This window comes from Myxocyprinus asiaticus, chromosome 25, assembly GCF_019703515.2.
Source record: "Myxocyprinus asiaticus isolate MX2 ecotype Aquarium Trade chromosome 25, UBuf_Myxa_2, whole genome shotgun sequence".
Classification (NCBI taxonomy): Eukaryota; Metazoa; Chordata; class Actinopteri; order Cypriniformes; family Catostomidae; genus Myxocyprinus; species Myxocyprinus asiaticus.
The window spans coordinates 27284186-27297995 of record NC_059368.1 but is presented as its reverse complement, the minus strand read 5'-3'; the positions used below and the strand labels follow the sequence as shown (position 1 = coordinate 27297995).

At 36.1% G+C, this 13810-nt stretch overlaps 1 protein-coding gene across 1 annotated transcript in view; it reads left to right on the top strand.

The window, feature by feature from the left end:
* Window positions 1-13517, top strand: part of LOC127416209 (fibronectin type III domain-containing protein 4-like) — a 54288-nt gene extending 40771 nt beyond the window's left edge. Inside the window, exons 4-6 of the mRNA XM_051655426.1 lie at window positions 3711-3800; window positions 8555-8688; window positions 13157-13517. Coding sequence (XP_051511386.1) covers window positions 3711-3800; window positions 8555-8688; window positions 13157-13198 — 266 coding nt within the window. The 3' untranslated portion in view covers window positions 13199-13517. The remainder of the gene's footprint in view (window positions 1-3710; window positions 3801-8554; window positions 8689-13156) is intronic.
* The last annotated feature ends 293 nt before the right edge of the window (window positions 13518-13810 follow it).

Here is a 13810-nt window from a genome sequence, read left to right as displayed (position 1 = left end):
TTATATGTTTTAAAAACATCCATCTAAAACTCACCTTAAAACCTCGTCTGAATACGACACCAGCCACCAGCTGGACATTTCACTGGAAAACTGCAGCCAAATGTATTCTAAAATTAAATACATGTGCTATACAGCATGTACATTTTGAATTGCAAGAATGTTGTCATGTTCATGGAAATTTCAAGAGATCAGGCTGCAATTATCAATAGAAAGGCAATACACTATAGAAAACATTCAAACATGTGTTGTGTTTTAGAAGCTTTATTCTGAAAAAACAAAAGTACAAGTAAAGGAATTTCACTTGTGCTGGTGTTGACATAAATTAATGACAAAAAAATAAAATAAAGATAATAACAAAACATATTCGTACACAGTATATATATATATATATATATATATATATATATATATATATATATATATATAATCTGGGGGCCTTTCTCTGCAAATATTTGTGATTAATGAATCAACATATTATGTAATTAATATAATTTAAAATATTAATCAGTTGGCAACCAACATATATGTAATGAGTGGCTGCTGGCAATGACGAAGACGATGAAATGAAGAACCCAAGTACAATTTATTTACAGAAGTGAAATCCAATAAACTCTAACTATAAACATGAACTAAACTCGACATAAACTCGACATAAACTCGACACATTACCAAACACAATACCTGACAAACAATGGAAAACATGAGGGCTTAAATACTTGGACATGGGAGAACATAAATCAATGAACAAACAGAACTCTAAACAAGATAATCAAACAATGAACCAATGAAAACAAGACACATGAACATGGAGGGAAAACAGTACATCACATGACCAGGAACACATGACATGAAACAGGAACTAAACTTTTCAAAATAAAAGACATGAAAAACATGAATCAACAAAATACACATGACAGTATATTTTATATCTCTTTTGTTATTATCTTTTCTTTTTATAATGCGTTCCTTTATTTACACATACAAATACATGCATGTACACCTACAAATATGCCCATATACAACTTCCTTAGTAGCTTTACCATGCTGGTCCAAGCTGGTTTGTGCTGGTTTGGTGCTGGTCTAGCTGAATGACCAGCAAAGCCATGTTGTTAACCCACTTCATCAGGACTATGCCAGCTGACCAATATTGTTTGCTGGTGAACAACTTGGCTATTCTAGACTAGCACCAAACCAGCATAAACAAGCTTAGACAAGCATGGAAATATGTGCTGATCTAAGCTGGTTTTCCTCTTTTAATCAGGGTTGTGTTATGGGTTTTGCTGGCACTTAATTGCTAATCTTAATTGTGTTCTTCACAAGAATGTCATTGCGATGCACACGAGTCTTCAAACTCATGTGGAACTAATGATCAGATGTCTTGCTGGATCATAGTGCCAAAGGACAGCAAGGAAGCATTTTGTTTTCTGGCACATAACAGCTCCCTTTAAAGGCTCTAAAGAGCTTCCCTGTTGGGCTTTTGGAATATAACCAGTTAACTTACAACATGGCCTCCCACATGAGGCTCCCACTCTTATCACTGTTGAGGAAGGCAACAAGGGTGTGCAGAAACTGCTTAACAATCTCACGTTGTGACATACTGCGTTGATTCTATTAATTCATTTGCCACAGATGAGTGAATAAACCTCCACGCTTGTCATTATATATATTCACTGGGCTGATGAGAGGAGCGGTACACTGGCCTTCTATTCCGACTCTTCTGAGAATGTGAACCGGAGCAGCACTCATCTCAATACCATGAAACTGTAATTGAAAATCACTGCAATACATGTGATCCTTCTCGTAATTGGCTGACTGGGCTTCCTTTTTCAATTTATGACAGCAGGTGTCTCTGAGCCAGCACTGTTTTCATCCAGAGAGGAATATCAATTGGGAAGAGTGGTGCTCTGGACCAACTCCACATAGGTTAAAAGATACTTGGACGAGGAAATGAGCCTGCAGTCAATCCCTTTAACACTGGATTCATAATGAAGACAGATGGCTGGTTAGAGCAGCACTTCAGAGCAGTGGTCGGATGGTCATAGTGATTGGGATGCTGGTAATTGACCAGCTTTGAGCTGATCTAAAGTTAAATTAATCAAGTTAGCATCTGGCCTCATTCTAAAATTAATTAATGGCCCTATGTCTTTGTGTAAAATCTTAGAAGTCATCCTTATTTTAAAATGCATTCACAAACCTTTGGTGTTAAAGAGGTGCTTAGTATTTAATTTTTTTTTTTTATGTTGTTTAGTTTGTGCTGGTCAAAATGGCAGTCATCTGGGACTTATGCTGACACCTAGGGGCCTGGATGCACCATCAAGCAAAAGCAATAGTCTTTTGTTACCATTGCCATTGTAGAAACCAGTTAAGCATTGATTAATTTATTTTGTGATCGAAAGTGTCATAATAACCCTAATGATATGAAGTGAGTAGTGTTCAGCTAGTCATGTGATCTCATACAGACTGATCACACAGTGAATAGACCCTTTTCACACTTACAGGTTTTGGTACGCGGAAGTAAATGATTGCAGGGTAAACTTTGATAGCGGTGAATGGGAGACCACGTCAAACATAATTTTTGGATACCCAATTGCTCCAACATCAAAAGAAAAACACCACTATTACATTTCCACAACTTTCAAAATGAAGAAAAAAAGAGCGATGGATTACAACAGTCAGAAGAGTGAACATATTTATTTATATATACGCATATAGGCATATTTACTTTCAATCTCTCAGCAGCTGTATTAGAAACTTCATCACATCTGTAGTAGGTAATTTTTTTTTTTTTTTACTAATTCAAGGGTAATATAAAACAAAGTATAATGTTATAAAATTACACTTAATAATTAAAAAATTGCAACAATAAAGAAGTTTGCTAGATTTATGCTGCTAAATAACCAGTAATGTGTCAGCACAGTCTGTGAAAAGGGTCCCTTTGGCAACAGGAGATCGAAACTTCTGCTGCTGATATTGGTCTGTGCTTACCAAAATTTTAATCACTACCCCAGTGGCTGAAGCTGGAAGTGTTGTTGAACGTACAGCCATGTGTGAGCTTCAATTTCCAGGTAAAATGTCCACAGAGTGGCGCTGAGTTGAGTTGAGAAGTGAGTATTTGTAGTTGTAAATGATGTAATACTGTCAATAGAATACATATTTTTTTAACCACAACCCTAAACCTAAACATCAGTGGAGTACAAATTTAATTTTAGAATGAAAATGCATTATGTGAATGCGATTACTTTTTGGTTTTCATGGGACGAGATCCCGAGTCTTGTAGACAAGAGGGAAATGTGTTCACTCTTGAATATGTGCAAAAGTGTCTGATGGAAAATGACAGTATATGGTCATCAGTAAATCGGCCGTTTGGGGTTGATTTCATGGCACATGAACTTTCTGAAGCAACATGTCGATTTCCCATTTGTGTTGGCAGCCCAGCTATGTACATTAAAACAGATCTTATTAGGCTACTTTTATGGCTAGATTCTTAATCTCATGTGAGTGTACATGACTTTTAACATCATTTACTAAGTACTATTGATATCTTTAAGTGTTAAACTTTTAAGGAGGATAAAATTAATTAGTGCACCTTCAATTTTGTGCTTTGCAGTCTTTTGTTTAATTTAATGGTTGTCTCAGTCTGTATCAGCTAAAAATGACGATTCAGTTTTCAACACAATCACTCACAGGTGACCCTCTGTCTCCTCTTACAGATGACCCCACTGTTCAAGGCCTGGATAAAGCTAGACACCTGCAGACAGGGGAAATGATCATCATTGTGGTGGTGCTTCTAATGTGGGCCGGTAAGACACTGAATTCAGATCAAGGTATATGAGCTGAATTTATTAATCCCTGTGTTAGTCCCAGAACTGTGTTCTGCCTGCTATGCCTACAGAGAAAAACTGTGCTTACAATCATGAAATTACCTCATCAATTATTAACCACAAGAATGAGTTAGAGAGAGAGAACATTCTAATTAGTCATGGATCTGTTAATTGTTATTAATTTTTCACTCAAAAAATTACAAAATCAATTGACGCTAGTGGTACTTAAAATTTCACTGTGCATTCCAACTCGATCTGCACGCAAAACCATAATTTGCATTAAACTGGTAAAATTTTAAATGTCCTGGCTGAATATTGAGAAGGGCATGAGAACAGAGGAGTGCATCTCTCCTTTTGTAAGACATTTCTGCCTCCCTGAAACAAAATTATTCATGCACTCAGTTGCAACTGCCACTCCAGCAAACAAGAAATGTCTTTGCACAGCTCAGTTCTTACTCCTGAAAGGAATTCTGTTTGCACCTCTCAGTCCAGTGGATGCGAAACATGTCCAAAATGAAGAACAGGGACAGCCCTGCATCCTGAGAAACAGAGATTTAAAAGAGGCTCAGCATCTCTGTTTACATACAGGAATTTACATTTACATGTTTTCATTTGGCAAATGCTTTTGACCAAAGCGACTTACAGTGCATTCAATGTAGACCTTTTATCAGTATGAACGTTCCCTGGGAATCAACTCGATGTCCTTGGTGTTGCTAGTGCCATCAATAGCAGACATGAGAAGAATTAATTAATAGAACTAATGTAAAACAACACAGTTTATACAGTACAGTATCTTAATTGATCATTATTTAAAAGTAATACTGTGCCAAAGACTGCTTACATTTACAATCGCAATTCCGAAAAAGTTGGGCAGTATAAAAAATGCTAATAAAAACAAAAAGGAGTGATTTGTAAATTGTATTCACCCTTTGCTATAATTAAAGCACTACAACTACACATTATATGATGTTTTTCCTTGTGAATTTCCTTGTTTTTTGAAAATGTACAGTAATTTCTAATCAGATGATTGCAACACACTCCAAAAAAGTTGAGACTGGGGCAATTTAAGACTAATAACAATTTGACAAGTTGAAATAACAAGGCGATGTGAAACAGGAGATGTTAAACAGGTGAGGCAATCGTGTCATAGTATATAGGGAGCCTCCAAGAGCCTAGTCCTTCAAAAGCAAGGATCATTCGAGACTTGTCAATTTGCCAACACATGCTTCAACAAATAATCCAGCACTCTGAGAACAATATTCCCCAAAGACAAATTGGAAGGATTTTGTAGTGCACAATGTAGTTAAAAGATTCAAGGAATCTGGTCAAATCTCAGTGTGTAAAGGGCAAGATGAAAACCATTTCTGGATGCGCATGATCTCTGATCCCTCAGATGTCACTGTCTTAAAAAACAGCATTCATCTGTAATGGATATCATGAACATGGGTTTGAGATAACTTTAGTAAACCTTTGTTAGTCAACACCACTCGCTGCTGCATCCACAGATGCAAGTTAAGACTTTACTATGCAAAGCAGAAGCCCTACATCAACACTGTCCAGAAGCGCTGCCGACATCTCTATGCTCGGTCTCATCTTAGATGGAAAGTAGAACAGTGGAACTGTGATTTTTGGTCTAAAGAGTCTAAATTTTTTTTTACGTTTTTGAAAAACAAAGCTGTCGTGTTATCCGAGCCAAAGAGGAAAAGGGCCATCCAAGCTGTTATCAGCGTCAAGTCCAAAAGCCGGTGTCTGTATGGGCAATGGGTGTGTCAGTGCCCATGGCATGGGTAACTCGCACATCTGTGAGAACACCATGAATGCAGACAGATATGTAAAAATTTTGAAACAACTTATACAGCCATCCAGCACTGTCTTTTCCAGGGACGTCACTGCATTTTCCTGCAGGACAACATCAAACTACATACTACCCATATTTCAAGTGCATGGCTGTGTAAGCAGAGAGTGTGGGTGCTAGACTGGCCTGCCTGCAGTCATGACCTATCTCCATCTGAGAATGTGTGGTGCATTATGAAGCACACCATACGGCAACGAAGACCCCGTACAATTGTGCAGCTAAAGACCTACATTATGAATGACTGGGGGGAAATTCCACTTTCTAAACATAACAAACTTGTGTCTTCTGTGCCCAAATGCTTAATAAGAGTTATTAGAAGAAATGGTGACATTTCACAGTGGTAAACACTTGACTGTCCCAACTTTTTTGGAGCGTGTTGCAATCATCTGATTTGAAATGACTGTACATTTTTAAAAAACAGTGAAATTCACAAGGAAATACATCATAAAATGTCTAGTTGTAGTGCTTTCAATATAGCAAAGGGTGAATATAATTGACAAGTCACTCTTTTTCTATCTCATTTTTATTAGCATTTTTCATTCTGCCCCAACTTTTTTGGAATTGGGGTTGTAACTACAAAACCCACTAAAAAATTAAACCTCATCCTAAATTATGAACCATGCAAATCAATTCAAGAGACAAGGAACAGGATATTAATTGTATACTTAAAGCAATAGCTCACCCAAAAATGAAAATTCTGTCATTGTTTACTCACCATCATGTTGTTTCATACAAGTATAACTTTCATCTGTGCACACATGAAATATTAGGCAGAATGACAGGCTTAGTCACCATTTACTTTGAATGTATGAAAAAAAAAATAATGAAAGTAAAGGAATATTCTGTGATTTCTTAAAAAAGAAAAAAAAAAGAAAAAGGCAATCACAGAACAATGGAAGTGAATGTGGCCAATTTTTGGAGGGTATAAAGGCGAAAATGTGAAGCTTATAATTTTATAAAAGCACATACATTAATTCCTCTGTTAAAACTTATGTATTATTTGAGCTGTAAAGCGGTGAAAAAGTATTTTTCTGGTTGTTTTAAGAGGGACGCACATCAGATGCGTCTGGCAGACAACATTTTGCGTTCTAAAATTAGAAACAATTGTTTTCTATAAAGGTACACACTGCCGCCACCACTTGCTGTCTGTCGTGGTGTGTGTGTGTTTTGTGTGTGTTTGTGTGTGACAAGCGCTAATGTAAACAGACTTGGATGCGTGCATTGGATAATCATGCTCGATCAGCATGTTTTCACTGTGAGTATACGAGTTTTAAACTGTTATCGTGGTGCTTTTGTGATAATTTGGCTGTCTGTTTCAGAAAACAAACATATTATATACCTGAAAAGACTGTTTGTGTTGCTGTTTGTGTGAATGAAAACCGCATCTGCACCTAATAATCAGACATGGCTGTGTGCATGGGAAGATCACGTTTAGATATGATGACAAGCTGTGCATATACAAGCTGTGAACTGTTATCGTGGTACTTTGGTGACAATTAGGCTGTCTGTTACATAAAATAATCATATTATGTGCTTGAAAAGACTCTTTGAGTAGCTGTTTGTTTGACAAATGACAACCGCTACTAATGTAAACTAATGGCAGCACGCATCGATGAAAGATTGCGTTTGATGTATTGACTGTGCGTATAAGAGCTATAAACTTTTTATCGTGGTACTTTGGTGACGAGTTGGATGTATGTATATAAAATAAACTTATTCTGTGATTTAAAAGACTGTATGAGTAACTGTTTGAGCGAATATAAATTACAGACGTTTGACCAGCGCAGCCTGTTCTGCGGGGCCCAGCTATTGAGGTACTTATGAAAGGGTTAATGAATGAGTGCTGTCGTTATACTTTTCGGAGATTTATTCTTGGCCGTACAACAGGTAACAGGCAGCACGAAGCTAACGAACAATTCTCTCTCAAAATCTTTTCACTCACTTCTATCTCATAGACGCCCATGCGCTGTGCGCTTGCACACTCACCAAACCCCCCGGAAGGGCGGCTTTCGCATTATCATCCAACATGAAAGGACAATTGAACGTAGTGCATTATATTATCAGTGCATTCAGAACACTCACACATAATCTTTAAACACGCTACAATACCAATCAACTGTATGCCAGTCTTGTAACCTCCAGGTCCCGTTGCACACAGCAGACAAGAACATATCCACGTTTTAGGTTCAAAAGCCCAAAGTACACAGCACACAAGAACATAGCCGAATACATTTTTGCAGCAAGAGTATATGTGTATATCAGTGTAATGTTAAAAGGTAGGCCTACTGGCAAATGTTAATATTAAACTGCTTGGCGGCAGCTTATAATAAACCAAAAGTGTTACTATGAGATGCGCGGCTAGGTGCTCCAATAGTTAAAATAGTTCAAACGTGGCTTGGCATTCAGGGGTTGTTGAGATGAAGGCCCTCATGATTTATATAATTATGACACTATTCCGTGTTGTAAATTACTTCACAAGACTTCCTTAAGCATACAGTTTTTAGAAAAACATATCCAAAATATTTTAATGCATTTAAAATAAATAAATAATAATAAAAAATAAAAAACTGACAAAAAGAAAATAACAACCATCATCTCGATGCCCCTATTTCCCCATGGCCCTGGTAAATGAAGACAGAATTTTAGGTTAGTTTAATTTTTGGGTGAATTATCTCTTATTATCTCTATTAAGAGACAGAGAGATAGAAATAGTCATACATAGATGAAGAAATTAGTTTTATTCAACATTTGTCCCTTAGTGTTGGATGCTTCAGTGACTCGTCCTTTGAGACTTTTTCTACAGAGTTTTGTATAGTTGCATCAGAGTCAGTATAAAGACACTGTGTGCAATGTCACCATGTCTTCTCTGTGTTCGCAGCCGTAATTGCCCTGTTTTGCCGGCAGTATGACATAATAAAGGACAATGATTCCAGCAACAGTAAAGAAAAGGTAAAACCCTCTTCAGAAAGAAGCACACCAGAGCATCACAGTGGAGGACTGCTCCGGAGCAAGGTGGGACATCACACCCTGTGCACCTCATTCTTTAAAGCATCTGTTCTTATAATGCAGCTGTCTGGAGCTTGTCTAAACCACATATTCCTCTTACAATCTTCATCCAGTGTCAGAAATGGTTTTGTTTTTTAAACAAACACATTTTTCCATTTTTTTAACATCAATGCAATTAATTGGAGAGAAAATGGAGAGTTTTGCTTTTCTTTTCTTTTTTTTTTTTTTTTTTTTTTTTTTGCTCTGTCATCATTTACTCACCCTCATGTTGTAACACGTATGACTTTCTTTAATGGTACACAGACAGAATTTTAGTCTTAGTCACCTTTCACTTTCATAGTAATGGAAAAAGATACAATGAAAGAGAATGGTGACTGAGGCTAACATTCTGCCTGACATCTTTTTATGTTACACAGAAGAAAGAAAGTCACATGGGCTTGGAACAACAAAAGTGTGAATAAATAATGACAGAAGTTTTGTTTTTTTAGGAACTACCCCTGCTGCCTCTTAGATTTGTCTCTATCATGAGGCAAATTACCCTTTAAATCTGTAAGCCAAAAAATGCAAGACTAACTGTAAATGTGCCGTAACTGATTTTTGACTGTCGAGTCATTTTTGTCATTCTATAACACTGCATATACACTACCGTTCAAAAGTTTGGGGTCACATGACTGAAATGTTTCTCATGATCTTAAAAATCTAAAACTAAAACGTAAAATGTAAAAAAAAAAAAAAAAGTTTTTGAAATTGATGACTTGGACCAAATAATAAAGAACACAGCCAATAAGTGCCCAACATAGATGGGAACTCCTTCAATACTGTTTAAAAAGCATCCCAGGGTGATACCTCAAGAAGTTGGTTGAGAAAATGTCAAGAGTACATTTCTGCAAAATCTAGGCAAAGTGTGGCCACTTTGAAGATGCTAAAATATAACACAGTTATGATTTATTTTGGATTTTTTGTCACAACATAATTTCCATATTTCCATTTCTATTATTCCATAGTTTTGATGACTTTACTATTATTCTAAAATGTGAAAAAAATAAATGAAAAATAAATAAAGAATGAATAAAGAATGAGTAAGTGACTAAACTTTTGAATGGTAGTGTACGTCAGCTTCCACAGACAATTTGTGATGGACTTCAATGCACTTGATCATTAATCTTACAGTTCAATCAATATCTTTTAGTTTTAAACATTGCCCACCAACATCTACTCAGTTTATCAGTTAATTAATGACTTGTATTACACATACTGTGGATAACTAATATTGGCATATCTTCATGCTGTTTAGCCAGAGGGGATTAAGTAAATTGCATTGCAAAACCACTGTAGATTTGTGCTTTTTCACTATGACCTCACCCATTTCCCTATTTTCAAAACAACAGATTGAGTTGAAATGGAGAAATCTTTTCCCTGTAAATTTAGACACCATACTTTCGATTAGCTCTAAATAAACCGCAGCATAAGCATTTAGAGCTATGAGAATGGGAAAAAAACGACCCAATCCCTTTCAACACCTGCAGAAAGACTAAAACAGAATCGAGAAAAGCATTTAGAAAGCTATCCATCTCACTTTTCACAGAGATTGTCTGCCTAGGTCCTGCCAATACACCTGATTGATAAAACCTTTTTGCTATTTGTCTGATGAAATCTGCCAGCCATGAGGGATGAGACCAAATACTATGATGGCTGCAGTGTACAGGCAGTCTGTCTAATCTTCTCAAACTCCTGTATTCCTTCACTTTGCCCATTTGAAAAGCTTAAGGGTCTTGGTCTCTTGTACCATTTGTATGAGTCATAAACTAAGCTTAATATTGAGTCTAATATTGCTGAGAGCAATGTTAGAATTCAATGTTTTCCTTCTAATTGGCTGCCTCTAATTAGTTATGCTTAACAGTTTGCAAGAGGAATTCATATTTATTTGTTAGAGCAAAAATGTGGTAGTGTCCCAGAATAATTATTGGTTGTTTATAAATAATATATGTCAGCAGCTAAAACTTTACCAAATTAAACTTAATTTAATACAGTTTAAATAAGCTACAATAAAACTAGATCTTTCATCAAAGCATTTGCTTATTCTGTGTCTCATGAAGATACAGACTATAGCATAAAGCCAAATATGTGTGGCACTTAATTTTAGAATCAGAGATATAGTTTTGCATAATAAGTGCAGTGGATAAAACGCAGGCACTACTGACCTACTACTAAAATAGAGTGTCTTCTCAGAAACATCACTGCTTGCCTTTGATCCGTCTTCTCATGTGCTTCATTTTCACCCACATCCTAGCTGTAGTTCTTCCCTTGGCACTTTCTTGAGAGATAAAACAATGACAGATGCTTCACATTTCACCCTTTCCACTCTGGCCATTAGTGCTTATAACACAATAAAGACCAGGAATTTAAACACATGATAAATCAATATCAGGCCCTGTGATTATGTCATTCCCTGGCTTTCATTTTCTATACCTGGATTACAGTTTTCTACCATATTGCACTAGTGCATACACTGGCGGCCAAAAGTTTGGAATAATGTACAGATTTTGCTGTTTCGGAAGGTAATTGGTTCTTTAATTCACCAAAGTGGCATTCAACTGATCACAAAGTATAGTCAGGACATTACTGATGTAAAAAACAGCACCATCACTATTTGAAAAAAAGTCATTTTTTTTATCAAATCTAGACAGGCCCCATTTCCAGCAGCCATCACTCCATCACCTTATCCTTGAGTAATCATGCTAAATTGCTAATTTGGTACAAGAAAATCACTTGCGATTATATCAAACACAGTTGAAAGCTATTTGGTTCGTTAAATGAAGCTTAACATTGTCTTTGTGTCTGTTTTTGAGTTGCCACAGTATGCAATAGACTGGCATGTCTTAAGGTCAATATTAGGTCAAAAATGGCAAAAAAGAAACAGCTTTCTCTAGAAACTCATCAGTCAATCATTGTTTTGAGGAATGAAGGCTATACAATGCTTGAAACTGCCAAAAAACTGAAGATTTCATACAAAGGTGTACAATACAGTCTTCAAAGACAAAGGACAACTGGCTCTAACAAGGACAGAAAAAGATATGGGGAGGGCCAGATGTACAACTAAACAAGAGGATAAGTACATCAGAGTCTCTAGTTTGAGAAATAGACGTGAGAACTCTTTGAAATAGTTTAAAAAAAAAATTTCAAATTGTAATAGTAATTTTTCACGTTATTAATGTCCTGACTATACATTGTGATCAGTTGCATGCCACTTTGGTGAGTAAAAGTACCAATTTCTTTCCATAAGACATTATTCCAAACTTTTGGCCACCAGTGTAAATATATGCATATTCATCACTGTGATTATTGTTTATGTATTGACATATTTCCTATTGAAAAAGGAAGTTCGAGTGGGACATATCAAAGGGCTCATCTCTTCTTTTTCTTTTCTCTCTTTTTGTTTAATAGCCAATAGGCTGCTTTAGTTACATCACAGCCACAAACCATGATATTTCACTTGCTATTCAGTTGCAGGTGGTTTTATTGGGAGGGACATACTCATACAGATCATTCGATTGGCCATAAATCTGTGTAGTGCACAGTGTTGGGGAGTAGTTAATTAAAAGTAGTTGTAATGATCCATGATCCCTGCTCAGCCTTAAAGGGACTTTGCCTTCTTTTTCGAAGCAAAATATTTAGTGTTTTGCAGCTGATTGTTACTATATTTTGATTACATAATATAGGGTGTTTTCTTGTTTATTAGTGTGTACTAAGAATAATATATGCTTTTAACCTTTACTAAAATTACCAGTGGTTTAACTATAGAATTATTGTAGTAACCTTGACTGTGGTACCAATGGTTAGTTTTGTGGTTACATAGTTTTACTACAAATACCATGGTTAAACTATGGTTACTGTAGTAATACCATGGTTCATTTTCATAAGGGAATGTTTCCCTAATTATATCAGAAGTGATTGCAGAATTAAATAATATCATCTGATTCTTATATATATAAAATCAGTTTCTTCTTTAAATAGCTTCAATGTAGTTAGCTGCTTTTTTTACTTTATGACACTGGTACTGCAACATGAGTCACCAAAATATATATATATATTATTTTTTTTATTATTATTTTTTCCTGGAAGAGAATACAAAAAACAATTTTAAAAATAAATAAAAATAAAACAAAATCTGTTAAAAGAACATTTTGTCAATGTTTAGGAACACTATGTGTGGCCTCAATGCTAACACACATGGACTAAAAGCCACAAAACTCTCATTTTGATTTCATGGGGTCTGTAACGTGAGCATGGCCATATATAAAGTATAATAATCTTTAGCAGCAAATTCATCCGGCAGCATTCTATCCATCCAAGATACCATCCTTTCCGAGTCCTTTCCCAGACTGCTGTACTTTCCAAATGATTAAAGTCATTGAAGAAATGGGCCTTTCAGAGATGATCACACTTCTGTTTTTTATCTTCATTCCTGTTGCAGTTTCACCAGTCCGTGCCATCTATCAACATCATTGATGTGTGATGAAAGTATTATAGATGTCAGTCACACCCTCTGGTGCACCACCCGCAGTTTCAGGATGACAGGAAATCACTCAAAGCCTCCATAACCAAACAGTCAAGAATCCACATGGATTAGCTCTACTGCAACATTTGCTGCCTCATGAATCTCATGTCCAGCCCACCCAAATACAAACACGCACATACAGTATATATTAAAGCAATCTAGTCTGGCAGTGGGGCTGTAAATAATATATTATAAATATAATGTATGACTGTATGTCTGTATTTTATGACCGTATGGAAGGAGAAATACCAAAACTTTGTTCATGCATTGCGCCAGACTAAATCATGGGTTGTTTTCTGTTGTGTTGTATAGAATAGTAAGGGAAGTGTATTTTTGATATGGTATCGGCAGTATTACAGGGTTTCTACTCTTTATCAGCTTGTTTAGTTGTATAGTTTGTGCATGCACATGGGGAACCTTTTTCCCATTAAGGGCCATTCAAGTATTTACGAAATTATTCGCAGGCCATACAATTGCTTGCAATTTCTGATTGTGGGTTGAAATTAATGGACGCATTCCATTACGTGCTCACGACCATGAAAAAACAAAACACTAAAAGGTCTGTCTATT